General features: G+C 53.8%; 1 protein-coding gene across 1 annotated transcript in view; it reads left to right on the top strand.

Moving 5' to 3' along the window:
• The window catches only part of LOC118215596 (low-density lipoprotein receptor-related protein 5-like), a 27082-nt gene that overhangs the window by 1062 nt on the left and 1020 nt on the right, over positions 1-25000 (top strand). The window contains exons 2-11 of the mRNA XM_035396493.1: positions 7603-7682; positions 8493-8709; positions 10107-10396; positions 12553-12779; positions 14057-14241; positions 14832-15155; positions 17672-17868; positions 18865-19079; positions 20714-20904; positions 24375-24602. Coding sequence (XP_035252384.1) covers positions 7603-7682; positions 8493-8709; positions 10107-10396; positions 12553-12779; positions 14057-14241; positions 14832-15155; positions 17672-17868; positions 18865-19079; positions 20714-20904; positions 24375-24602 — 2154 coding nt within the window. The remainder of the gene's footprint in view (positions 1-7602; positions 7683-8492; positions 8710-10106; positions 10397-12552; positions 12780-14056; positions 14242-14831; positions 15156-17671; positions 17869-18864; positions 19080-20713; positions 20905-24374; positions 24603-25000) is intronic.

The following is a 25000-nucleotide window of genomic DNA, read 5'->3' as shown; positions in this document are numbered from 1 at the left end:
CTGAGGGACACGCTTTCTCCCTCTCTCTCTCTCTCTCTCTCTCTCTCTCTCTCTCTCTCTCTCCCCCTGCGGCTGCCGCTGGTGGATCGGGGGGGGGGGGTAGGGGGGGGGGCGCGTGTTCGTCGGGCTTCTGTTCAGCCGTGTGTTTGCGGGTTATTGCCATGACTGTGCTACAGTTCTACCCCCCTCCCTCTTCCCCCCCATTTTTTTTTTTTTTTTACAATGATGTTGCGGTGAAGAGAGTCAGTGCCACAGCTGTCGCGCTGTCTGTCTGTCTGTCCGTCTGCAATGCGTTCCACATGTGCGATAATTCCCCCGCCACGCTGCCTCAGAGTTTTCAGGCTGCGCCGTACCGCCATCCCCCCCCCCCGCCCCCCCCCTCCTCCCCGCGCTGGTCCCGTTTAGCGCCTGCCCGTGAGGCTCAGCGGGGGTGCGGGGGTGCGGGGGTGCGGGTCCTTGCGTGTGAAGAACCCCGCGCCCACATGCAGATGCAGTTACGCCCTGGCAAGGCCGGGCCCTGCAGTCGGTGGAGTCCCGGGATTGGCGGGGGGGCGGGGGGGGGGGGGGTGGAGACGGCCCGTTAGCCTTCCAAAACGGCTGGAGGTTTAAGTTCTCCTTACACCTTTCCGGACCGCACTCGTGCCGTGCTGTTGAAGCTTCTACTGCTGTGTAAATATTTCATTTCGGGCCCATTTAAAAAAAAAAAAATTATCTTTACTCTCTGGAGTGATGTAATTTACCTTTCTCTCTTTGTCCCTCTATCTATCCATCTCTCTCTCCTTCCTTCTTTCTCCCAATATCTATCTATCACTCTCTCTCTCTGTCGCTCTCTGACTTCCTCTCTCTCTCACTTTCTCTCTAATTCTCTCTTGCTCACACTCTCTCTCTCACTTCCTCTCTCTGTTTCTCTCCCTCTCTCTCTCTCTCTCTCTCTCTCCCTCTCTCTCTCTCTCTCTCTCTCTCTCTCTCTCTCTCTCCCCCTCTCTCTCTCCCTCTCTCTCTCTCTCTCTCTCTCTAGCAGCCTCTGGCCCAGAATGCCGAGGCACTCTTCGCTTCGCGCTGTTTGCGTTCCGCTGTCTGGCGAGAGCCTCGCGTTAGAGGATATCGCCGATTTCGGGTAATGGCAGGATGTTGACCTGCCCAGCCCCTGCGTTCGCTTTCATGTAACTTCCTCTCAAATTGCGCCCAATCACGCTCCTCGGGACCGGCCGTGAACGCGTGATCCGGGCACTGCGACTGTTCCTTCTTTTTTTTTTTCTTTTTTTTTTTAATCCCTCGTTTTTCCTGGAGTTCGGCCTGATCACCTTTTAATGTGTCTGGGAGTAATTTCCATCTTTTTTTTTTTTTCCTTCTTTTTTTTTTCAAATTGACAATACCTTTTTCTCAATTGTTTTATTATTATTATTTTTTTTACTTTAATGTTTTTTTATTCCATTGTGAGTGTCTGTGGTGTAGAGCTGAGTGAAAGCCTGTTTTTGAACAGTGCTTCACAGGGATAAAGACAGATTACAGAGTGAATTTCTGTATGTGCTGTTGCAGACTTGACTCCGGTACCAGTACCGGTACCACAGGTGCTAAAGCTGTGGTGTAATTCCCCTTCTCAAAATGAGGCTGCTGACCCAAATGGGTCAGAACCAAATCACCTGCTTAATGAACAAGTTCATTTTAGAAGTTTGGAAAAACATAAGGGGTATTTTTTTTGTTTGGGGGGGGGGGGGGGGTTGGGGGGTCAAAGTGGAAGAAACTTGAACATTGTAAGTTTGGGAGAGAACGTGGATGGTGTATTTTAGAAATGTCTGGAGAAGTGGTGCGTGGATAGTGTCAAAATGTTCAAAGCTTGAACATTGTAAGTTTGGGAGAGAACGTGGATGGTGTATTTTAGAAATGGCTAGAAAAGTGGGGTGGGGTGGGGGGGTGGGGGGGGGGTGGAAGCAACGCAGCCAACATTCTGTTCAAATTAAAGCAGCGTCGTTCTTGGAATCGGGGAGACGCGTACACCCCGATTAAAGGAAAATAATCGCTTGTAGCCGAACCGCAGTTTTCAGAAGCCCGGGCCAAACCTCATGTGAGGCCGGTTAGCGTTTCAATGCCAAAACCAGAGCAGGAGGGGCGGCCAGCTCTCCCGGAGATCGTCCCTGAAGGGGGCGGGGACTGTGGATGGATGGATGGGTGGGGGCGGGGTTTGCTGCTGACACTTGGCAGGTATAGAGGGTTTTCGTACGGAGGTGGTGATTTGTTGTTCCTTTTCTTGGTCTCTGCGGTACATGTGACACACTGGGGTTTGAGGTGATACCCGTCCCGAATGCAGGGGGGGTGTAGGGGGGCGGGGGGTGGGGGAGGGCTGGAAAAACACAACCGTGGCCCAAGAAGGCCCTGGTGCTTGTGTTAGCGTGAGTGTTTCTCCTTCTTTGGTTAGATGCTGAGGGAACAGGGAACTGTGTGATGTCTGTACCAGCCGAACAGCTTTTATTCTCCTGCTGCCGGTAACGGAGCGCCTGGTGCTTCCGACGATTTATAATATTGAAATGGATCAGACAATGAGGAAATTGCGAAGTTTTTTAAAAGAAAAAAAAAAGAAAAACACACGCGAGAATTTCAGTGTGTTTGTCTCACGTCGTTCAGTTTATTTGCAGTCTTCTGGTGAAATGGAATCTAAAACCTGTTTGTCGTCTTCCTTTTTTGAACAAAAAAGGACTTTCAAGTGGGTTCGTTGACAAACGGATCAAATTGGTATAAAAACAGATGACTTTGGGGTAGACTTGTGAACTCTGGGAAGCTTGTCTTTCACAATCCTCCTGCCCTGGGGAGGGAGGGAGGGGGGGGTGGACGACACGTCTTATAGCCAAAAGAAAGAAAACTGCACAAGACAATAACTTGCTTTCTCTTCGGCTAAAACGTAGGGATTTCCAACGGAGTCCAGCCATGTTTCGAATTATTTCACATTCCTTCCGTGGGCTAGACTTGCCTCCTGGTCTGAGAACAAGGAAGGGGGGGGGGGGTTTAGGTGGAGGTGGGGGGGGGGGGCATGTCTTACCGATTTGAATTTGCATGCCATCACCGTGGCGTTTAGAACTAAAGAGAGGACGTTTGGAATCGGCTCTCACTGAAGCCTTTGGAAAGCTTGACTTATGTCTGAATTGCAGATGAGACTTTTATGTTTTTTGTTTTGTTTTGTCATGTTTTCCCCCCAGTGGATTGAAGGGTTCTCACAGCAAAAAAAAAGAAAAAGAGGGGGGAAAGAAAAAAAAACACAAAACAAAAAAAAAACAAAAAAACAGCGTATTTCTCTCTCAGAAAGACCGCGGAGAGAAACGTTACTCCCATCTTTCAGAAGAGCTGGCCATGTCTAATTGTCTCTCTGAAAATGAATGGAGTTTTTGTAGATGGGGGAGAAAAGGACTCCTGCTGATATAAAAGCCATCAAAGTGCAGTCCCCCCCCCCCCCCCCCGTCCCCCCCCCCGTTTCGGCTCGGACTCAATGGAATAGAAAATAGCGGAAAATATCGGACTTGCGATGTGAATCATGGACGAGCGTCCTCTAGGGCGAGATTCAGAAACCTGCCGGACGTCTTTGTGACCCATTTTTTATTTATTTTATTTTTTTTTCCGTGCTTATTTTCTGTCTTGAGCAGGTAACAAATGTTTTGCCATTCATGCGGAGTGCTGCTGCCCAAAATTTGCAGTTTGCTTCTTCTTTGGGAACGCGGGTGTGTCGTGGGGTGGGGGCACGGTTGATTCCTTCAGCCACTTTTTTTTTTGTTTGTTTGTTTTGTTTTGTTTTGTTTTATTTTTGTCTCCCTGCAAACGTGTGTGTTCTTATGATCTCGGGGGAGCCTGCTGCGTTTGAACACGGAAAACTGGTCTCAGCAGCCGGCGTGTTCTGGAGAACACAGAACGAGCCTCTGGTTCTGGTAAACATGCATTCATCCAGCCACTCCCCCTTCCTCCTCCACCAATGAAAACAAGCATCCCTTCCTGACTCCACCCCCTCCTAACCTGGCCCTGCCCCTCGCCTCTTATCCCCAACCACTGACACCGCCCCTCCCCCTGCTGGCCTTTTCTCTCTTCTCCCCTGGCCCCGCCCCTCTGCTCTTCAGACCCCGCCCACCCCCCAGCTCAGACCCCTCCTCCCTTCCGCAGCTGGGGCAGAGAGAGTTAGCGCGGCCGGGGCCGGGGAGCTGGCCAGCTGCACGGCTCTAATCCTCTGTTGCGCTGTGTGAGGGGAGTTAAGTTTGTGGAAATGTCGGGGCGCTCGCAGAACAGGGCTCCACACTGAGAGCATTAGTCCTACCTGGATTAGAGCTTGGGGGGGGGGGGAGGGGGCGGGGGGGGGGCGGGAGCGTGTGAGGGAGTGAGCGCAAACAAATGCCAAAATCTTCCCCCAGCCGCAGAACGGTCAGGGACTCCCTGACCCGCCCACGCTCCCATACCGGTGTGGCTAAAACTACCCCCCCCCCCCCCCCCAACCCCAAATCCTGTTGTACACGTGTAATGCCTTTAAAAGCACCGCAGCGATGGAGTCTTATTGCGCCCCCCATTTTTGGCCGCCACCTCACTTCCTGTACCAGCGAAGCCCGAGGCGCCGCAGGAAATGGAAGCGCGGCGACTGCGCCGTCCGGTGAAAGTTGTGATCGCGTGCGTGCCCACGCCCCACGCCTCAAAACACGCTACAGAACCGCCACAAACCCCCGCGCCTCGTAAAAACGCGAACGCCACAAACCTCAGACTGCGCAAACCTTTCTCCTCGCGGGTGGATTTACTGCGTGTGCTACTGCCGGGGTTAGAGTCAGGCCTGTTGGGTAATGTAGTGTGTCATATTCAGCCCACGATACACAAATACTACAAATCTGGAAAAGAGATGGAAACTCTTTGCAGGAAGTTCTGTTTAAAAAAAAAAAAAAAAAAAGGAAAAGAATCCCTGCGTGTCCAGCGATCCGCTGCCCCCCCCCCCCCCCAAATTGGAGGAGCGATACGGAGGTAATTAAGGCCGGTGTGGAGCGTGTTTACATTCCAGCACCGAGAGGGGGATGGGGGGGGGTGACTCCGCCCCCGTGTGCGGAAACGCGCGCGCAGGGGTTGGGGGGCCAGAGCGGTGAAAACACACTCAGGCATGCGCTGCGTTTCGGTTTAAACCCCCCCCCATGCCCCCCCCCCCGGTCTCAGCGGGGTTCCTCGGCCGGTGCCAGCAGGATTTCGGGAACGCCGCGTGAAAGCCGAAACCTCCCGGACCGACGTGGCAATTCCCAGACCGGGAACGCTCACATGGACTTTCAGGATTGGTGGGGTAGGGGGAGGGGGGGTGGAGGTTCCGCTAGCACCCCCTCTTCCCCAACCATGATCGTTTCTCCTGCTGATGGTGGGGGGGGTGAGGTAGGGGGCAGGGGGGGCAGGGGGTGTAAGGGGGGCTCCTAAAGTAGCCCGTAGTCCCATCAGATCATCCTGAGGTGCAGCTCAAGCCCTTAACACACATTCAGCAGCACCATCTGCAGCCTCTATTGCGGGCAGAACTGTGGATTCAGAAATGTCAGTTATGCGTGTGTGTGTACGAGTGTGTTTGTGTGTGTAATGTAATACACACTACATGGCCACAAGTACGTGGACACATCTCATGCAAAATTATGGCCATTAGTATGGAGTTGGTCCACCCTTTGCTAATATAACAACCTCCACTCTTCAGGGAAGGTTTTCTTCTAGATGTTGGAGCATTTGCTGCACTGATTGGGCGATTAGGCCTGGCTCCCAGTTGCCTTTCAAATTGATCCCAAATGTGTTGGATGTGTTGGTTGAGGTCAGGGCTCTGTGCAGGCCAGTCAAGTTCTTCCACACCGTTCTCAACAAAACCATTTCTATATGGATCTCGCTGTGTGCCCTGGGGCATTGTCATACTGATGAAACAGGAAAGGACCTTCCCCAAACTGTTGCAGCAAAGTTGGCAGCACAGACAGCCTCATCTAGAATATCACTGCATTAAGATTTGCCTTCGTTGGAACTAAGGGGCCTAGCCCAAACCATGAAAAACAGCCCCAGACCAAGAAGTGTCCAGACACTTTTGGTAATGTAGAGTGTATGATTATATAATGTTAGGGCAGTGCCGAAGCAGTAGCTCGGGAAGCTATTCAGGTTTGGTTCCACCAATCAGGTTGATCGGCTTAGCCAGGCTTTGTCTCGTACAAACGCCCCCATGATGTGCGTTGCTGCCGTGGAAACGTTGCACGCTCGCGCCATTGGGGCGGGGGGGGGGGGGGTCCTCGGGTCAACTCCCCCCGCGACTCTCCGGCACCTGACAGGTAATCGGAGTCAGCGGCTGGAGCGTTTAATCTCGCCCGTATAGCGCCCTGTCCCGCTCGTACAGCTGCACGCTTCTCCCGCGTCTCGATCTGTTAGCCGCCACCGCTAGCTCACTCCACGGCAGCGGGAGGGAAGCCGCCGGCCTGGGTTGTTGTTTTTTTTTTTGGTGGGGTGTGGGGGGGGGGGTTTGACACCCTGTAGATTTGCCTCGTCCTTCGCCCCGCGCGCCGCAGCGTGTCGCTAAGCGAAAGAGCGTTGGAGTCGTGCGACAGCACGCCAGCTGAGTTTTTAAAGTTTAGGTTGTTTTTCCTTTTCTCCCCCCCCCCCCCCTCCCTGCTCTAATGGAAGGAAGTGAGCTGCCCCGCCAGCTGTAGGAAGCGGGGGGAACTGTATTACCGAAATAAATCAGATCGCCACCACCGCTGGAGAGCAGGCCCTGGCAGGCCCTCCCCCCCCCCCCCCCCCCCCCGCACTCCACACAGGAAGTGCTCAGAACGGGGAGCGAGGTCTCGATGCGTGCGCAGGAAGTGCTTGTTTTAAGAGCTCCTTCAGCGGGAACAATACCCCGCATTAATCCGCCTGTCACTCACAGGCCTGCCGGAGGAACCCCCGCTCTCCCCCGAAGACCGTCCTCCGCCCACCAGCCGCTGATGTCAATTAGAGAATCAGTGTCCCTGTGCTCTTAAAGATTTATTAATGTGTGTTTTTTTGGTTTAGGGGAGGGGAGGGGGGAAGGAGGTTCTTATGGAAGCAGATGGACATGAATCATTTTAATTCTCCCAAGTTAAAACTGCAACTCCTGAAAAGTCCCTGATCTCATATCAGTCACCGGCTGCTGTGGTTTGCTCTGGGGTTCCCTGACACTTTATTTCTCCACTGCGGGGGAGTAGCAGTGATGACCTCGTCTGTATTCATGAACACCAAAAAAAATTTTTTTTTAAAAAGAAGTGTTTTAAAGAAGTTCCTGTAACTGGAGAAAGAAGGAGAGTAAAGGTTAGAGAGGGAAAAGGAGAGAGAGAGAGAGAGAGAGAGTGAGAGAGAGGGAGGGGTGGAGAGAGAGTGTGTGTCAGAGAGAGATACAGAGAGAAAGAGCAAGTGAGAGAGGGAGGGAGGGTGAGAGAGAGTGTGTCCAAGAGAGAGATACAGAGAGAGAGGGGGAGAGGGAGGGGAGAGAGAGTGTGAGAGATACAGAGAGAGAGAGAGAGTTGTTGACTTGGGCTCCCCTGATGTTGCAGGCCTGTGCCCCCCCCCCCACCCCACATTTGCTTATTTTAAATTTTTTTTCCTCCCGTAAAATGAAATGTTGTCCTGCAGCTGGCACCGGCGCGGTGGGAAACACGTCCGCTCCAGACACATGTTTTCGCTGTTCGGAATTCGAGAGGCTCGGAGATTCGGTAGAAATAATCACCGCCCTTTCAGAAACGAACCTGGGACCCAAGAAACGCCACCTGACACCCCCCCCCCCCCCCACCCCCCCTTCATCCGTTTCATAAGACGGGAACGTGCTTTTGCCCTGCTCTGCATTGACCTTTATTATGCCGTCCTTGAACATGGTGCAGAATTGGATTGCCTGCTTTTGAGCCAACAAATATTTGAAAACATCCCGTCTAACGGTGGTGATAGTTCAAGTCCTTTTTTTTTTTTTTTTGGCTTGGTGTAATCAGCATTGTTTGAGTTCACACTAAAAGGAGACAGACCTAATGTTTCTGACACGGCTCTCACAGCAGTGGGTTGATGAGAGCCAAAATGGCTGCTGATTTAATGTAATGCCGTTTCCCTCCAGTCCCGGTTTCACTCGAGTATGTGACAGGGGCCACTGGGAGCGTGACCTCCCGATTTTCAATCACTAAACGTTGACCAAAACAGTTTTGTCCATGTTTGCAGTTTTGTGTGTGTGTGTGTGTGTGTGTGTGCTTGTGTGGGTGTATGTGCGTATGTGCAGGGCCACCATGGAGGGCCGGGGAGGGGGGGCGGGGACATGGTATGTCGTCCCGGGCCCTGGAGGGTGGAGGGGAGGGGAGGGGGGGGCCCAATGGTGTGTGAACTTGTGGTAAATAATTTTGTCCTGGGCCGCAGAATTTCACCCAGCAGTCCTGTGTATGCGTGTCGGGGGGGGGGGGGTCACAATCCCTTCGGCTGACTGCTCAGATCCCTGTCCCCCCTGTCTGACTCGGTGGCGCCCCCTGTTGCCCCCTCTCCCCCAGGTGATAAACGTGGACGGCACGGACAGGAGGGTGCTGCTGGAGGACAAGCTGCCGCACATCTTCGGCTTCACGCTGCTGGGGGACTACATCTACTGGACGGACTGGCAGAGGCGGAGCATCGAGCGCGTGCACAAGACCACGGCCACCCGCGAGATCATCATCGACCAGCTGCCCGACCTCATGGGCCTCAAGGCCACCCGGGTCACCGCCGCGCTCGGTAAGGGCTGCCCCTTCTCCTGCCCGAACAAAAATCCCAACGTGGGGGGGGGGGGTTCATCCTCAGCGTCACTCCAGTGGGATGTTTAAAATTTGAAACCCATGTGTGCACTTTTTATTTTCTTTCTTTCAAAAGTGGAAACTTGAAAGTGGAAGGGTTAAAATCGGGATTCCTGGCACTATAAAAACACGTATTATTTCATTAAGTGTTATGCTTGGAATCCATTACGATTGGGTGGTAAATGTAAGATCTTCATTTTTGTCAACAAGGTCTTACGACTTAAACTACCGTCGACCCTAGTAAGGGATTTTCAAAGCAGACTCTTTTTTCGTGTTCGTATTGTGAATGTTTTTTTTCTTCTGATTTTAAAAGCAGAAAGAGTTTGTTCATTCTCGTGGATAACGGGGTGGTTTGAAAGTGCGTAAATGGGGATTTGAGGAAAGTCTGGTTCCGTTCATTGAGTCTTATACAAGCGTTCAGGAATCGCTTCAAAGGTTTGCAAGCGACTGGAAAAAGATGGAAAATTTCAACCAGTAAAACGGTGGGGAGAGAAAAAAACCGCAAGTCCCAGCATGCCTCAGTAAGCCTGCCTCTGTGTACCCTGTCCAGGCCTGGGTCAGACTCTTATTTGAAACGGTTTAATGCTTTTTATCGTGGAAAGATGCCGGTACACCCCTTGCAAATCCCTCAGCATTTTCAGCCAAACGTTTTCAACCGAAACGTACAAATTCCATCGTGAAGAATAATAATTTTTTTTTCTGGAAAATGTGTAAATAGATCTTTTCTTTTAAAATTGTCAGTAATCTGCTGGGATTGCCCAAGTGTACATGGGTTCCATCCATTATCTGCTAGGTTATACCCACTTATTCCTGGTCAGGGTCGCAGGTGGTGCTGGAGCCCTGTCCCAACATGCATTGGGAGAGAGGCAGGAATACACCCTGGGGCAGGTCGGCAACCCATCACAGGTGTCGATAGGATCCGACTATTTAAACATTGCACTTACCTGAGCCAGGTCTTACCTGAGCCAGGTCTGCAGGGTACACAGTAATCATTGCTGCTCTGAGGCACTTCTCGTTTGTGTGATAGTGTTCATACAGGAAGCCCTGCCACCTCTGTTCTTCAGCGCAGTGTGTGGATGGGCACTATGGGTACGAATCATTTCGTAGCTGGTTAGGAAGGAGGAAGCCTGCTGTTAAAACCCGCCCCCTCCTGTACTCCCCCCTCTCCCTCCCTCCCTCCCCCCAATAACCAATAGCCGTGGGTACGACCGTTTCTTAGTTGTTTAGGAAGGAGGGAACAGCTGTAAAATCGCCTCTGACCGCGGGTACGAATCGTTTCTTAGCTGGGTATGAAGGAGGAACCGCCTGTTAAACCCCCTTCCCCCCCCCCCCCCCCAGGTACGAACGGCTGCGCGGAGGACAACGGCGGCTGCAGCCACCTGTGCTTCCAGCGTCCGCAGGGCCCGCGGTGCGCCTGCCCCATGGGCCTGGAGCTGCTGAGCGACCTGCGGCGCTGCGTGGTGCCCGAGGCCTTCCTGCTCTTCACCAACCGCGCCGACATCCGCCGCATCTCGCTGGGCACCCACGGCAACCACGTGGCCATCCCGCTCGCCGGCGTCAAGGAGGCCTCCGCCCTCGACTTCGACGTGCTGGAGAACCGCATCTACTGGACCGACGTCAGCACCAAGGTGCGAGCGGCAGGGCGTCGCCGGGGAAACGGCCGGTCAGAGCGTCGCCGGGGAAACGGCCAGTCAGAGCGTCGCCGGGGAAACGGCCAGTCAGAGCGTCGCCGGGGACACGTCCAGTCAGCAGTGCCAGGGAAATAGCCAGTCAGTAGTGCCAGGGAAACGGCCAGTCAGAGCGTCGCCGGGGAAACAGCCAGTCAGTAGTGCCGGGGAAACAGCCAATCAGAGCGTCGTTGGGGAAACAGCCAGTCAGTAGTGCCGGGGAAACAGCCAATCAGAGCGTCGTTGGGGAAACAGCCAGTCAGTAGTGCCGGGGAAACAGCCAGTCAGTAGTGCCAGGGAAACAGCCAGTCAGTAGTGCGGGGGAAACAGCCAGTCTGTAGTGCCGGGGAAACAGCCAGTCAGTAGTGCTGGGGAAACAGCCAGTCAGTAGTACCGGGGAAACAGCCAGTCAGTAGTGCCAGGGAAACAGCCAATCAGAGCGACGCCGGGGAAACAGCCAGTCAGTAGTGCCGGGGAAACAGCCAGTCAGTAGTGCCAGGGAAACGGCCAATCAGAGCACGCCGTGAACGCATGCGTGCGATGATTTGTCCTTTTCTGGTTTTCTTATTTGATTTCAAATAAAGCATTTGGCATCCAGGTCTGACACTATGGGGTGAAGTTGAATCAACAGAAATTTGGTGTGGTTGTGAAACCAGGAAGCATTCAGGTGGTTTTAGCGCTGAAATGGGCTCCATGGCGACCAGCTGAGTTGAGTATGGCATTGAAGGGGATTCTGGGAAGGCAGGATTTGGCAATCCCCATTCAGTCTGCACACCAAGAAGTAAATTTTCCCTGGTTTTCTCATATCCCCATGTCTCTTGTTGTTTCAGGGATGTAGTTGTTCCTGATTTGAATAATCGATTTCATTTTATTTTATTTTTCTGAAAAATCAACACTTTCCCGATTTGTCTAGAAAAGTCAGGAAATATTAACATCTTTGCTGTTATGTATGCAGTCGTGTCTGACACCAGTTCTCCCCCTGTGGGATAACAGCTGATTGGTTGATTTAATGACGTGACTGTGTCATGGCCTTTTTTCGGAAAAACCATTAAGACTCGAGAATCTAAAGTATTTATTGGGCTGCGGAAAGAAGCAAATACGAAAAAAATGCAAACAAAAGGCACAGTCATGGGCGAGCGTTAGATTAGTCAGGCATTCCTGGCGTAAGTATGTGCACATAGAAGTGTCTCACCCACTGATAATGTGGGATAATATCATAAACTAGGCTTGCTGGAAGGGTTTCGGGGAAGTATTGGGAAGTTGGGTTTGCCAAATCCAAGTTCTAATGAAAACATGAATGAAATTGTGGGAGGAAAAGAATTGTGATTACACATGCATGCATTGCGTGTTTCTCACAGCTGTTTCCATTGCTGCTAGATTGCTGGTGTACGAGAGTCTTAAGATTCTGTGTCTGCGCAGAACATTATTTCTTGTGAAGAAGCGAGTTGTTCTGGCTGCACTGTGAGGACGGAAGGTCTAAGATGGCGTACTGTGCATTTTATCTGCCTGGGGGATTGTCAGGCCCTGAGCTGTAGATTAGAGATTCATCTGGTTTTACGGTTTCCTTTCGATCAGTAGGCAGTTTAGACCTGGAAAACAATGTGTTTGAGCTTCAGTCAGCCGCTCACATAAAGCATCTAAGTGCTGAAATGGGCCAGAAATCCTCAAATGTGCTCCCCCTGGACTGGAACCTCTGTTGTTGAGATTTAGAGCAAGGCTGGTTCCTGTGTCTCACCATGAACTCTTCTCTCCTCTCCTCCCTTTTCCTTTCCCCTCCTCTCCTCTTCTTCCTCTCCTTTTCTCTCCTCCCCCTCCCCTCCCCTCCTCTCATACCCTCCCCTCTCCTCCCCCTCCCGTCCTCTCCTCTCTCCCCTCCCCTCCTCTCCTCTCTCCTCCCCTTCCCTCCTCTCCTCCCCCTCCCCTCACCTCCCCTCCCCTCTCCCCTCCTCTCCTCTTCTTCCTCTCCTTTTCTCTCCTCCCCCTCCCCTCTCCTTCCCTCTCCTCTCTCCTCCCCTTCCCTCCCCTCCTCGCCTCTCCCCTCCTCCTCCTCCTCCTCCCCTCTCCTCCCCCTCCTCTCCTCTCCTCACCTCTCCACTCCTCCTCCTCCTCCTGCACAGACGATAAGCCGTGCCTTCATGAATGGCAGCTCGGTGGAGCATGTGATCGAGTTCGGGCTGGATTACCCAGAGGGCATGGCGGTGGACTGGATGGGGCGGAACGTGTACTGGGCCGACACCGGAACCAACCGGATCGAGGTGGCGCGCCTGGACGGGCAGTACCGCCAGGTTCTGGTGTGCAAGGACCTGGACAACCCCCGCTCTCTCGCCCTGGACCCTGCCAAGGGGTACGAGCCCCCGCCTCACTGAAGAATGCCAGGACTGTGTGATTTTTTTAATGGAACTGTAACTCAGAGGTTACGGGTTCGATTCCCAGGTTCCTGATATTCCATCAGCCAGAGATGGAGGCATAAGCACAGAAGAGCTTTTTCACTATTTGATAGCCAATAGCAGGAGAGAATGCTTCAGAGTGTAGCCCAACACAAGTCACCTCATTTGAACATTAGGATCTAAGAATCAGCAGAACACTGTAGGAACAATTTGGAGATCTAGAAGCCCTGTTTGCATCCGACCTGGATCAAATACATTCATGTAAATAACTTAAAATAAAGCCTTTGATCCAGGTCTGACCCTTCGGGGCGAAGTGGACCGGCAGAAGTTTTGATGTGCTTGTAAAACCAGGAAGTAGTGCCTGAGGAGCGTTGAGGTGGTGTTAGCACTGAACCGGGCTCCATGGCGACCAGCCGAGTTGAGTGTATATTTTTAGAGATCCGTCAGCACGCCGCGGTGAGGAGCTTTCCTCGGAGCTGATTGGCCGTGCGGAGCGGCGTGCTCAGGCACGCGCGTGCCTGGCGGGCGGTGGCGGCGGCGGTAGCGTGTGGCTTCGCCGCTGAGGTCACGTCCCGGAGGCTCCGCCTGCCATCCTCGCGGGGGGGGGGGGGGGGGGGGGGGGGCGGGGGCGGGCGGGGCGGGCGGGGCGGCGGCGGCGGCGCGGGGGGCAAATTTGCGCCTGGAGGGGCCGTTTCCCTCGCTCTACGGGACGAGCCCGGGAGCTTCTGGGAATTCTGTTTGTTTTTTTGTAGGAAGGTAGAAATTATACTCCTGCACTGTCATTAGTGTCTAAAGAGTGAAACTCCTGTGGCTTTACATTTAAATTTGAGTCTGTCCTGTGCTGCCCCCATGCCCTCTAAATTCTACATGTCCTGCACCCTCTAGCTATTCCTGGTACCCTCTAGCTATGCCCTGTACCCTGTAGCTGTAGATACCCTATATAAATGCAGCCCATTCATGTACCCTTTAGCTGTACCGTGTACCTTGTAGCTGTGCCCTCTACCCTGTACCCATGTAGCTGTACCCTGTAGCTACATCCTGTAGCTGTACGCTGTAGCTATATCCTGTAGCTGTACCCTGTAACTGTACCATGTACCCTATAGCTCTACCCTGTACCCATGTAGCTGTACCCTTCAGCGATACCCTACATCCTGTAGCTGTACCAAGACCCCTGTAGGTGTACCCTCTGCCCTATACCCGTGTCCCATACTGATGCTGACCGCCTGTCCTGCAGCTACATGTACTGGACGGAGTGGGGGGGGAAGCCGCGGATCGCGCGCGCCCACATGGACGGCAGCAACATGGTGACCCTGGTGGAGAAGGTGGGCCGCGCCAACGGCCTCACCATCGACTACATCGACCAGCGGCTCTACTGGACCGACCTGGACACCTGCATGATCGAGTCCTCCAACATGCTGGGTGAGCCCCACGGCTCCTGATCCTACTGCCGCCATTTTGGCTCAGACTCTTATCCTGACCCTGACCCGCCGCTCTCGTTCTTATAGCCGCCATTTTGGCTCAGACTCTTATCCTGACCCTTACCCGCCCCTCCCGTTCTCATAGCCGCCATTTTGGCTCAGACTCTTATCCTGACCCTAACTCGCCCCTCCTGTTCCTACAGCTGCCATTTTGGCTCAGACCCCATACCGTGTATTTGCTGATCAGTAAAATCTTTCCTTCCTGAAATCTCTGTTGAGTTGGGTAATTTGTCTCTCACTGGAGCGATAATTACTTTGAAATACTTTCACCCTGTGAACACCAGTATAATTTCTGCATGTTCATATTTTGATCAGCATTTAAAACGCCAGTCTTTTCTCGCTGGATATAAATTTTGGATCACAGTGTGTTTTATTGAAAATTCTCCAAGTTGTGTAGGAGTGCTAATTACAGTGTAAGAGAGCGAAATATTTTGAATAATTGTTGAACTCCGGCCTGTCACGCAGCAATGACGACAGTAGTGGTAACATGAGTCTACTCACCCCCCTGCCCCCCTCCCCTCCCCATTTCAGGATTGCAGAGGGAGACCATAGCGGACGACCTCCCCCACCCGTTCGGGCTGACGCAGTACCGCGACTACATCTACTGGACGGACTGGAACCTGCGCAGCATCGAGCGCGCGGACAAGCGCACGGGCCAGAACCGCACGGTGATCCAGGGCCACCTGGACTACGTGATGGACATCCTGGTGTTCCACTCCTCGCGCCAGGAGGGCTGGAACGAGTGCTCCCAGGGCAACGGGCAGTGCTCGCACCTGTGCCTGGCCTCGCCCGACGGCCCGCGCTGCCGCTGCGCCTCCCACTACACGCTGGACGCCAACGGCAGGAACTGCAGCTGTGAGTGCCCGGGGGAGGGGCGGGGCTTAGAGGGGAGGGGCGGGACTTAGTGGGGCGGGGTGGGGCTAGGGGTAGGGCGGGTCATGGGTCAGAATGGGGTGGGTCTTGGGAATGGGGCAGGGCTTAGAGGGGTAGGGTCATGGGGTGGTGGGGGTCAGAATGGGGGCAGGGCTTACATGGGTAGGGTCATGGGGTGGAGTGGGTCAGAATGGGGGCAGGGCTTAGATGGGTAGGGTCATGGGGTGGTGGGGGTCAGGATTCGAAATGGGCTGGGGCCTTAGAGGAGTAGGGTCACGGGGCGGGGTGGGTCAGAATGGGACGGGGCTTATGTGGTTTTGGGTGGGGCTTGGCCGGGCAGGGCTCAGGTTCTGAGCTCCTGTGGGGGTGTATTTATTGGTCTGTGAGTGTGTATCGAAACAGAAAGAGATTTTTTGCAGATGATCTAATCCTGGCTCTCGGGGAACAGCAGGGAGTGCTGCTTGGCACATTAAAATCAGTTACTAATTCATACTATGGAACTCAGGTGAGATCAGATAGGTGTGCAATAAACCACTTTGTTCAATCAGTTTAGGATGAGATTAAGGAAGAAGCTGTGGGTGTGGGTGCCCCCCCCCCCCCCATTTTACACGTTTCCAGTTTTTGGCGGAGTGTTTGTGTGGAGCCGTTTCCATGGCGCTGTTTTCCTGTGTTTACTCCCAGCACCAGGGACCTCTCTGGGTGCCCGATCGTGTGCCTGATCTTTGGCCAAAAAGCACCTGAGATTGTAAACATGGAATCATTAATCACTCACTCACTCACTCACTCACTCACTCACGGTTAGGGTTGGGCCTGCCAGGCCTACCAGAAAATCTAGCCCTTTTTTTTTTTCTTTTTCTTTTTCTTTTTTTCCCCCTCCTTTAATCTGCCATGACTTAGTGGCTTTGCAGTAGCGGAGGGTAAGGTTTCTGGTGCTGGGCCCCGATTGGTCCAAAGCTCCAGGTGAAAAACTGCAGGGGGGTGGGGGGGGGGGGTGTGGCTTTTCCTGACCGCACACCCACACAGAGGACCAGGAAAAGGAGAGAGAGCGAGAGAGCGAGGGAGAGAGGGAGAGAGAGAAGAGAGAGAAGAGAGAGACGGTTGTCACCTGAGCCCCTGGCTGTGAACTCCCCACTGCTTAGAGGAAAAAAAAACTGAAAAGAACTTCTCTCCCGCCTCCTCCCTTTGTGCAGGAGGTGATGGATGTTTTGTGTGTTTGAAAGAGAGAGAGAGAGAGGGAGAGGGAGAAGGAGGGAGAGTGAGAGAGAGAGAGGGAGAGAGAGAGAGGGAGAGGGAGAGAGAGAGAGTGAGGGAGGGAGAGAGGGATGGAGAAAGAGAGATTGACAGAGGGAGAAGGAGGGAGAGAGAGAGAGAGAGGGAGAGGGAGGGAGAGAGAGAGAGTGAGAGAGAGAGGGAGGGAGAGAGAGGGAGGGAGAGAGGGGTGAGTCACAGCGTTTTATAAGCAGCCTGGCGAAGGTGTGCTGTGTTTATCGGACCCAGGTCTCTGGCTGACTGCCGGGGGCTACAGAAGGCATCGAAACACATGGAGGAAGAAAAGAACAAACTTTCTTCTTTTTTTTTTTTTCTCTCCTTCTTTTTTTTTCTCTCATTGAAGTGCGCGGCCTGCCGCTAACGTGCGTAACGAGCGGGATGGCGGGGGTTTGGCCTTCAGGGGGCACTTTTTTTCCGGAGCATTCTCAGGTGTATTTTTCTCGAGTTCTGGCAGGAGATGAAGGGCGCTGTCCTCCCTGCGTCAGACTTTCCCCTCCGTTCCCTCATCCCTCTCTCCCTCTCTCTCTCTCTCTCCGGGCCCGAAACGAGGCCCAGCTGAGTTATACGAGCGGGAGGGTCACAGCATCAAACGCAGCCCCCCCGCTAGAGTAGGTATGCAGGCGCTGCAGAGAAACAGGTGGGGTGTGCGCGTGGGGATCTGGCCATGTGATGAGCTGAAGATCTTCAAGGGGAAAAGTGTAGACGTGGAAGTGGCCATATTTTTTATTTTACCCCCAGTTTTCACTGCATCTTTTCTCTGTGGAGTTGTGTAATTAACCTCTCTCTCTTTGTCCCTCTGTCCATCTTCTATCTACCCATTCCTCTTCCTCTCTGTTCCCTTTCTCTCTCCCTCTCTCCCTCCCCCCTCGCCTCTCTCCCCCTCTCCCTCCCCCCCTCTCTTTGCCCCTCTCTTCCTCTCCCTCCCCCTTTCCTCTCTCTCTCTCTCTCTTTGCCCCTCTCCCTCTCTCTCTGCCCCCCTCTCCCCCTCTCTCTCTCTTCCCCCCTCTCTTGCTCTCTCCCTCCCTCCCTCTCTCCCCCTCTCCCTCTCCCCCCTCCCCCTCTCCCCCCTCCCTCCCTCCCTCCCCCTCTCTGCCCCCCCTCTCCCCCCCTCTCCCCCTCCCTCTCTCTTCCCCCCTCTCTTGCTCTCTCCCTCCCCCTCTCCCTCTCCCCCCCTCTCTCCCTCTGTCCCCCTCTCTGTCCCCCTCTCCCCCCCCCCCCTCCCCCCCCAGCTCCCTCCAGTTTCCTCCTGTTCAGTCAGAAGGGCTCGATTAGCCGCATGGTGCTGGGGGAGCAGAGCCCGGACATCATCCTGCCCATCCACGTGCAGCGGAACGTGCGGGCTGTGACCTACGACCCCGTGGAGCGGCTGGTGTACTGGGTGGACGGGAAGCAGAACATCCGGAGGGCGCGGGACGACGGCTCGCAGGTGCGTGGTCTTAAAAAACAGGGGGGGGGGCTTTCCTGACGCAGGGGGTCCCAAAATCTGTGAGCCCAAGAACCCACTTAATGAGCCAATGCATTTCTGTGAACTTAATTCAAATGTAAAATAATGACAGTGTTTAATGATGTTTTTTTTTTTTTTTAATGCATGTCAAAACACCTGGCTGTGCTCTGTTGCTATTGAAGTTTGTGCAATACACGCACTGTGTTAACGGGGGGGGGGGGGCATTTTCTTTTTTGTTTTTACGTGTTGGACCCACCTAAAACCCTCCCTCACCTCCCCACTGGAGTCCCGGTCCTGGAAGTACTGCCGCCCGAGGGCTCCGTGGGGCGTGCCAAAATCGCGATTGCAAACACTTGCATATTGTAATTTTAATGTGATGCGTCGTAAATAAAGCCATTAAAAGTCAACCTCAACCTGAGTAACATTCTCACGGTGTGACATTATTACGATGCTGCTTTGATATTTGGCGAATAACCTGAAGCATCACAAACGCTGGTTGTGTTGCATTTCTTAGGGAGTTTCCACTGCTGTTCCGGATGTCAGCTTGATTTAACTAGCCCCTAGAAGTGAAAAGGTGTCTGCGCATACGGTTTGCGCATACCATCTGCGCATATCGTCTGTGCACAGTGTCTGCATTCCGTCTGTGCATACCAACTGCGCATACAGTCTTGCAAATTCCATCTGCGCATACCATCTGCGCATACAGTCTGCGCATATCTTCTGTGCATCCAGTCTGGACAGACCATCTGCGCATACGCAGCATAACTCCCCTCTCTCTGCACAGTCCTCCGTGGTGGTGTCCGCCGTCCTCGGCCACCATACAGTCTGCGCATACTGTCTGCGCATACACGGTATAACTCCTCCCTCTCTCTCTGCGCAGTCCTCCGTGGTGGTCTCCACTGCCCCTGGCCACTATACCGTCTGCGCATACTGTCTGCGCATACGCGGTATAACTCCTCCCTCTCTCTCCCTGCGCAGTCCTCCGTGGTGGTCTCCACCGCCCCGGGCCACCAGCAGAGCCCCGACAGGCAGCCGCACGACCTGAGCCTGGACCCCTACAGCCGCACGGTGTTCTGGACCTGCGAGGCGACCAACACCATCAACCTGCACCGCCTGGACTCGCACTCCGTGGGCGTGGTGCTGCGGGACGACCACGACAAGCCGCGCGCCATCGTGGTCAACGCCGAGAGAGGGTGAGGATGAGGATGAGGAAGGGCGTGAGGAAGGGGGTGGGAGTGGGGGTGGGCGTGAGGATGAGGAAGGGGGTGAGGAAGGTGGTGGGAGTGGGGGTGGGCGTGAGGATGAGGATGGGGGTGAGGAAGGTGGTGGGAGTGGGGGTTGGAGCGTGAGGATGAGGAAGGGGGTGAGGAAGGTGGTGGGAGTGGGGGTGGGCGTGAGGATGAGGAAGGGGGTGAGGAAGGTGGTGGGAGTGGGGGTGGGCGTGAGGATGAGGAAGGGGGTGAGGAAGGTGGTGGGAGTGTGGGTGGGCGTGAGGGTGAGGAAGGGGATGTATTTGGGAGCCGTGTAGTTGACAGTGAAATTCCTGCAGAGAATTTTAAATGGAAAACGTCTATTTTTGCCCGTATTCAGAACAGTCTTATAGTTGTGCCGTTGTGGTTATGCTAACGCGAGGAGTGTTTTACTATCTTTACTGATATCCAAAGTATTTCCGAGCTCTTTTACTTGTGTTCATGTCGCGAGGCCGATGTGACGAGACGAGCCGCTCCGTGGAGAGCTTTGGCTAAACTCGCGGAGCTGGAAGTGACAGCACAGGCCGCTCGTCGTGTGCAGCTTCTGAGTCACACAAGCTGCAGGGACTTTTACTCCACGTACAATTCCTCCATGTCTGCTACTGTGTGTACATCAATAAATCTCCCTCTCTCTCTGTAAACACACACACACACGCACACAGACACACACACACTCTCTAAGATACATATTTATATACAGAGGAGTTTTATTTTTAGTTCGGGCAGATCTGGAGATTGGCGGTGCTCCCGGATGGTAATTGGCGGGTGTTGGGGTGTTAAGCGATGTGGCGGTTGGCGATTTGGCGGTTGGAGGGGTGGGGGGGGGGGGGGTGGAGGGGGTGGAGGTTCCGTTTTTGGCAGAGTTTATTTTTCTTGATAGGGGCAGGAGCCACTCCCTGGCTCTGCCCCGGCTCTGGAACACTGCCGAACACTGCGGAACACTGCTGAACACTGCGGAACACTCCGGAACACTGCTGAACACTCCGGAACACTCCGGAACACCAGCGGTTCCCTTTCCCCCTGCATCTGTGGAGCAGACGGGCATCTGTGACTACTCTCTGCCGTTCTCGCTCGCGGTGGGGAGTGCGGTCGGGGCGGGGGGGTGACAGGGGTGGGGGGTTTGGCCGTCTCCTCTGTAATCGGGTGCCTGCTGTCAACGCCTCTGCCATTCCTCTGCTCGGCTCTATATATAGCCTGCCTGGAGAGGCAGGGGCGGGGCCAGGGCGGGGCTAGGGGGCGGGAGACTTCTCGCACAGAGTGAGCAAGGGAGAAGCAAAATCAACCAGCAAATTAGATTTTTTTTTTTTTAGGAAATTTAGGAGTTACTTTTGATTGAAAGCGAATAGGGCCATGTAAATGAAATATGTATGTATGTATTTAGGTATGTGTGTATGATTGATTGTTTGTATGTATTCTGTGTGTGTGTGTGTTTTTGTATGTATTGTGTGTGTGTGTAAGTTTATAAATGAATAGGGTCACAAGGGGGACCCTGTCGGACCTGTGAGATCATTCTGGGTGTGTGCACATTTTAGATATTTTTCCCTAAAACCCCCTTTTCTCTGTTTCCTGTCCCACAGGTACATGTACTTCACCACGGTGCAGGAGCGCTCGGCCAAAATCGAGGGGGCGTCCCTGGACGGGACGGAGCGCGAGTCGCTCTTCACCACCGGCCTGATCCGGCCCGTCGCCCTGGCGCTGGACAACAAGCTGGGCAAGCTGTTCTGGGTGGACGCCGACCTGAAGCGCATCGAGGGCAGCGACCTCTCCGGTGAGCTCCGCCCCCCTGCTGCCCCCCATGGCCCTGTCGCTACGGCAACAGCTCCACCTGCCACCCTTCCGACCTGCTCTGTTAAACTGTGTTTATTATGTACAGAGTGGCCTAAGGCGGGGTCTCTTCAAGGGTCACTCTTTTATCGTGGTAGGGTACATTTTTTTGGTCTTGGACTCTGTATCAGAGAGCACCAGTTTTTTGTTTTTTTTTCGGTCTGTTGGTCAGCGTTTCCCCCCCAGATTTTTAAGGATGGGAGACTCCGGACGAACCTGCGAACGGAAGTTGCCGGTCAATATATTTTCAAGGCTTTTTCCGCTTCATTGGACTGGACAGTGTAGAGAAGCTGGAGAGCAGGAGCGAGTGAAAGACGTGCGATGGCCAGATTCAAACCGCCGATGTCGCCTCTCACAGCGAGCGTGTTGAGAGTGCTCTACAGGCTACGCCACGGGACATCCCAGAAGTCATAGTCCCTGACGCGGGTTCGTCGGATGTTCCTCGGTAGTCGTAGCGCCCAACGTTAGTGACGGCAGCCCTTGTCCCGCACCCACGGGTGGCACGTGCCCACTCAACACTGACGCTCCCTTCTGCTGAGGAGCCAGTTGCTGCATTATCTCCTCTATCATCCACCCCCTCCCACCCCCTCCACGCCGAGCCAGTCACTCCCCCCCCCCCCCCCCCCACGCCCAGCCAGCCGGTCACCGCCCTCAGACCTTGGCGGCGAAAGTGGCGGTAATTACCACACAGTAATTCCCCGCCCGCTGGGAGATTTCGAGCCCCGTTCTCCATTACGCTGCTTTGATCTGCACCCTCCCTTCTGGAGTCATCCCACCCCCAGGAGGCTCTCCAGAGACCCCCCCACTAGCCCCCACCCACCCCCCCGCCCTGACGTTACTGTCCTCACGTTTGTTAATTTCACTGCTTGTTTGTTGGTTTAGATCCTGATTAAAAAGTTTGGAGTTTTTTTTCCCCTGGTTGCGTTTCCCCTACTCTGAAGTTTTGAAAAGCAACACTCATCCAAGTCCAATGGACCCTTGCCCAGTGTCCAGAGTGTTCCAGAACCTTCTGGATGCGTTTGTCTGTTTCTTTAGTTTGTTTTTTGTTTTGTTTTTGGGGGGGGGGGGGGGGGGGGGGTGGGGGGGGTGGCTTTGTTGCTGATTTGGGCTTGAGCTCCCTCTCGATGTGGGCTTACTGCTTCTGATCTGACATGGGCCTGCTTGCATTACCACACACTAATGCGCACGTCCGCCATTTCCAGGGAGATCAGTCCGGTTTCCAGAATAAACAGTCAAATGAGAGACGGGTGGAGGATGAAGTATGGAGTTGTGACATTTTATGGAGAGAGAGAGGGAGAGAGAGAGAGGGGGGAAAAAAGGGGTAGAGAGTGCTGGAGAGGGAGGAAGAGAATGGGGTGAGGACCCATTAGGGGTGGAGGACAGAAGAGTGAATGAGATGAGAGACAAGAGAGGAGAGGAGAGGAATTTGTCAGAGAAGTGAGTGAGAGAAAGGAGCTACAGACAGGACAGAAAAATGAAGGGATCAGGGTTGAGGAGGAGAGGAGGCTGAATAGAGATCCACAGCCGAGCTGAAAGAATGGCACCGGGCTCTTCTGCCTGAAAGAGAGAGAGATTAGAGAGCACTGAAGCCTGATGTCACTCTCTCGCTAAAGCCTGCTATCGCCCTCTCGCCAAAGTGCGATTTCATCCAGGCGCCAAATCACACTGTCGCCTGCTTGCCAAAGCGTGATGTCACCCACTTGCCAAAGCGTGATGTCACCCACTTGCCAGTGAGTGATGTCGCTCTCTCGCCAAAGCGTGCTGGCCCCCTGTTCATCCATCACCCTTGCTCCACCCCCAACCGCCTGTCACTCCACACAGAGCCCCGCCCTGCTGTCTGCCACTCAAAAGCACGGCCCCACCCCCTCACCCTGTTCTGCGGGGTAAGGGAGTCGAGCAGTGGGGGGGTGACCTCCCGGTGAACATTTTTGGCGCTGCTGGAAAGGCCGTTCAGAAGGGTCTCTCCAACTCTCCCAGTTCCCTTCGTTTTTTTGTCTTTTCCCTTTCATTTCGGGTGTCTTTATTTTTCTAATCAACGGCTGAACGTGGCGGTGTCGCCCCTGGCGACCGCTCGGTTGCTACGGCGGTCCTCTTTGATGTGAGCCCGCACCCTCCGTGTGATTAATGAGGTGCGCGTCACGACCGCGAGCGCGATGCAACCGCACGCTCCCAGAGTCATCGAGCGACGTGCCCAGGGACACACCGCTCACCCCTACCCCCCCCGCCCCCCTGCCCTATTACCTGATCAAAGCCTCTCAGGATCTGGTGGGGAGGGAAGGGCGATGGGTAATCTTTTGTTATCTTGGGTGGGGGGGTGGAGGGCGGGGGGGTGAAATTAGCTCTCTTCCTCCTGATTATGTTGCGGTGCAGTACAGTAGCGGGTAGAACTGGGGAACATGTGCGAACCAGTCGCTCTGGCAACAAGACGGGTTCTGAACACTGTGCACTGTGCGCATGGGATCTCAGCCTCTGAGACAATACTCTTTCAGCTGAAGGTCTTTATGAATGGGTGAAAAGAGTGTGATCAACAGACCCTCTACAAAAACACCAACCGAAGAATTTATTCGAATGCATCAAGAAAGAGGACTGAGACAGCATCCATGATTCAGCCCTTACGAGCACTGGTTCATCCCCTATTACATTACAGGCATTTAGCTGAGGCTCTTATGCAGAGCGACTAACACAGCTTTTACGTAGCATTTCCGTATTGCATCCATTTTTACAGCTGGATATATACTGAAGCCATTGCAGGTTAAGTATCTTGCTCAGGGCTACAACGGCAGTGTCTAACCCTGGAATCGAACCTGTGACCTTTAGGTTGCAAGCCCTTGTGCCGTGGTTCAGCTCTTAAGACCACAGTGCAGTCGTTATGACCACAGCCCACGGTGCAGCCCAAACCCAGGAAACACAGGAAGCCCGTTCGTCCCACCTCCTTTAATTGCTACTGATCCCTGCTACTGATCAAAAACAGACCACAACAATCATTTCAACTACCGTTTCTGACTCACTGCACGTGGTGACAAGCATACGGTCTTACGAGTCTCAAGTACCATTGTGTACATGTGCTCCTCCTGGGGTCCTGCAATGCAGATCCTCGTGTGAAGATCTGAGCTGCTTGATCTGTCTGCAGAGATCATACCAGCTTCTGTTCTCAGTGAATTTGTGACCCCACCCATTTATGTGATCTGTGTTTGTTTCTGCTAGTCATTAGCCACAGCTGCAGACTGCATGTGTTCCCGGGTGAGAGTGTTTTATTGGGTCTGATGCAGGACTGGTGTGGGTGTGCACTGTTTTAGAAAATCAAGCCAGGATAAACACCACTGGGCCCTGCCAAGGAATGACGTTAAGCACACCTGACCTATGAGGACATGACCTGTGCTAACAAGGCCCGCCCCCTCTCTCGCTCTCTCTCAGGAGCCAATCGGATCACGCTGCAGGACTCGAACATCCTGCAGCCCATGGGGCTGACGGTGCTGGGGGAGCACCTGTACTGGATCGACCGGCAGCAGCAGATGATCGAGCGCGTGGACAAGACGACGGGCGAGCGGCGGACGCGCATCCAGGGACGCATCGTCCACCTGACCAGCATCCACGCCGTGGAGGACCTGGACCCCGAAGAACTGGGTACGACCCCCCAAACCCGCCCCCCCCCCCCCCTTACCGCACATTTGTCTCACATTCAGGCGCTTTGCAGACGCTCGTATCGAGAGAAACTTACAGCTTGCATTTATTCCCCCCAAAAATCCATTTCTACACTCAGTTCCCTTTTCCTAACCACTTAATTCCATTATATTCATTTAGAGAGGCTTTTATCCAGGTGTGACTTACAGTGAACGAGAACTCTAGGAGGCCTGTTGGGTGGCTCATCCTGTTAAGGCTCTGTTCCAGTGCATGCATGGGCCCCATGATCTGGTATCTGATTGGACACTGTCCTGATGGGCTCCACGGTCTGGTATCGGATTAGGCCCTGTTATCATGGGCCCCATGGTGTGGTATTAAATCTGTACTGTGCCAGCGTTGACCTGCCTGCAACCCTATAA

Source organism: Anguilla anguilla, chromosome 16 (genome assembly GCF_013347855.1).
Source record: "Anguilla anguilla isolate fAngAng1 chromosome 16, fAngAng1.pri, whole genome shotgun sequence".
NCBI classification, from domain to species: Eukaryota; Metazoa; Chordata; class Actinopteri; order Anguilliformes; family Anguillidae; genus Anguilla; species Anguilla anguilla.
The sequence above is the reverse complement of the archived record's forward strand: the minus strand, read 5'-3'. Positions and strand labels throughout refer to the sequence as shown.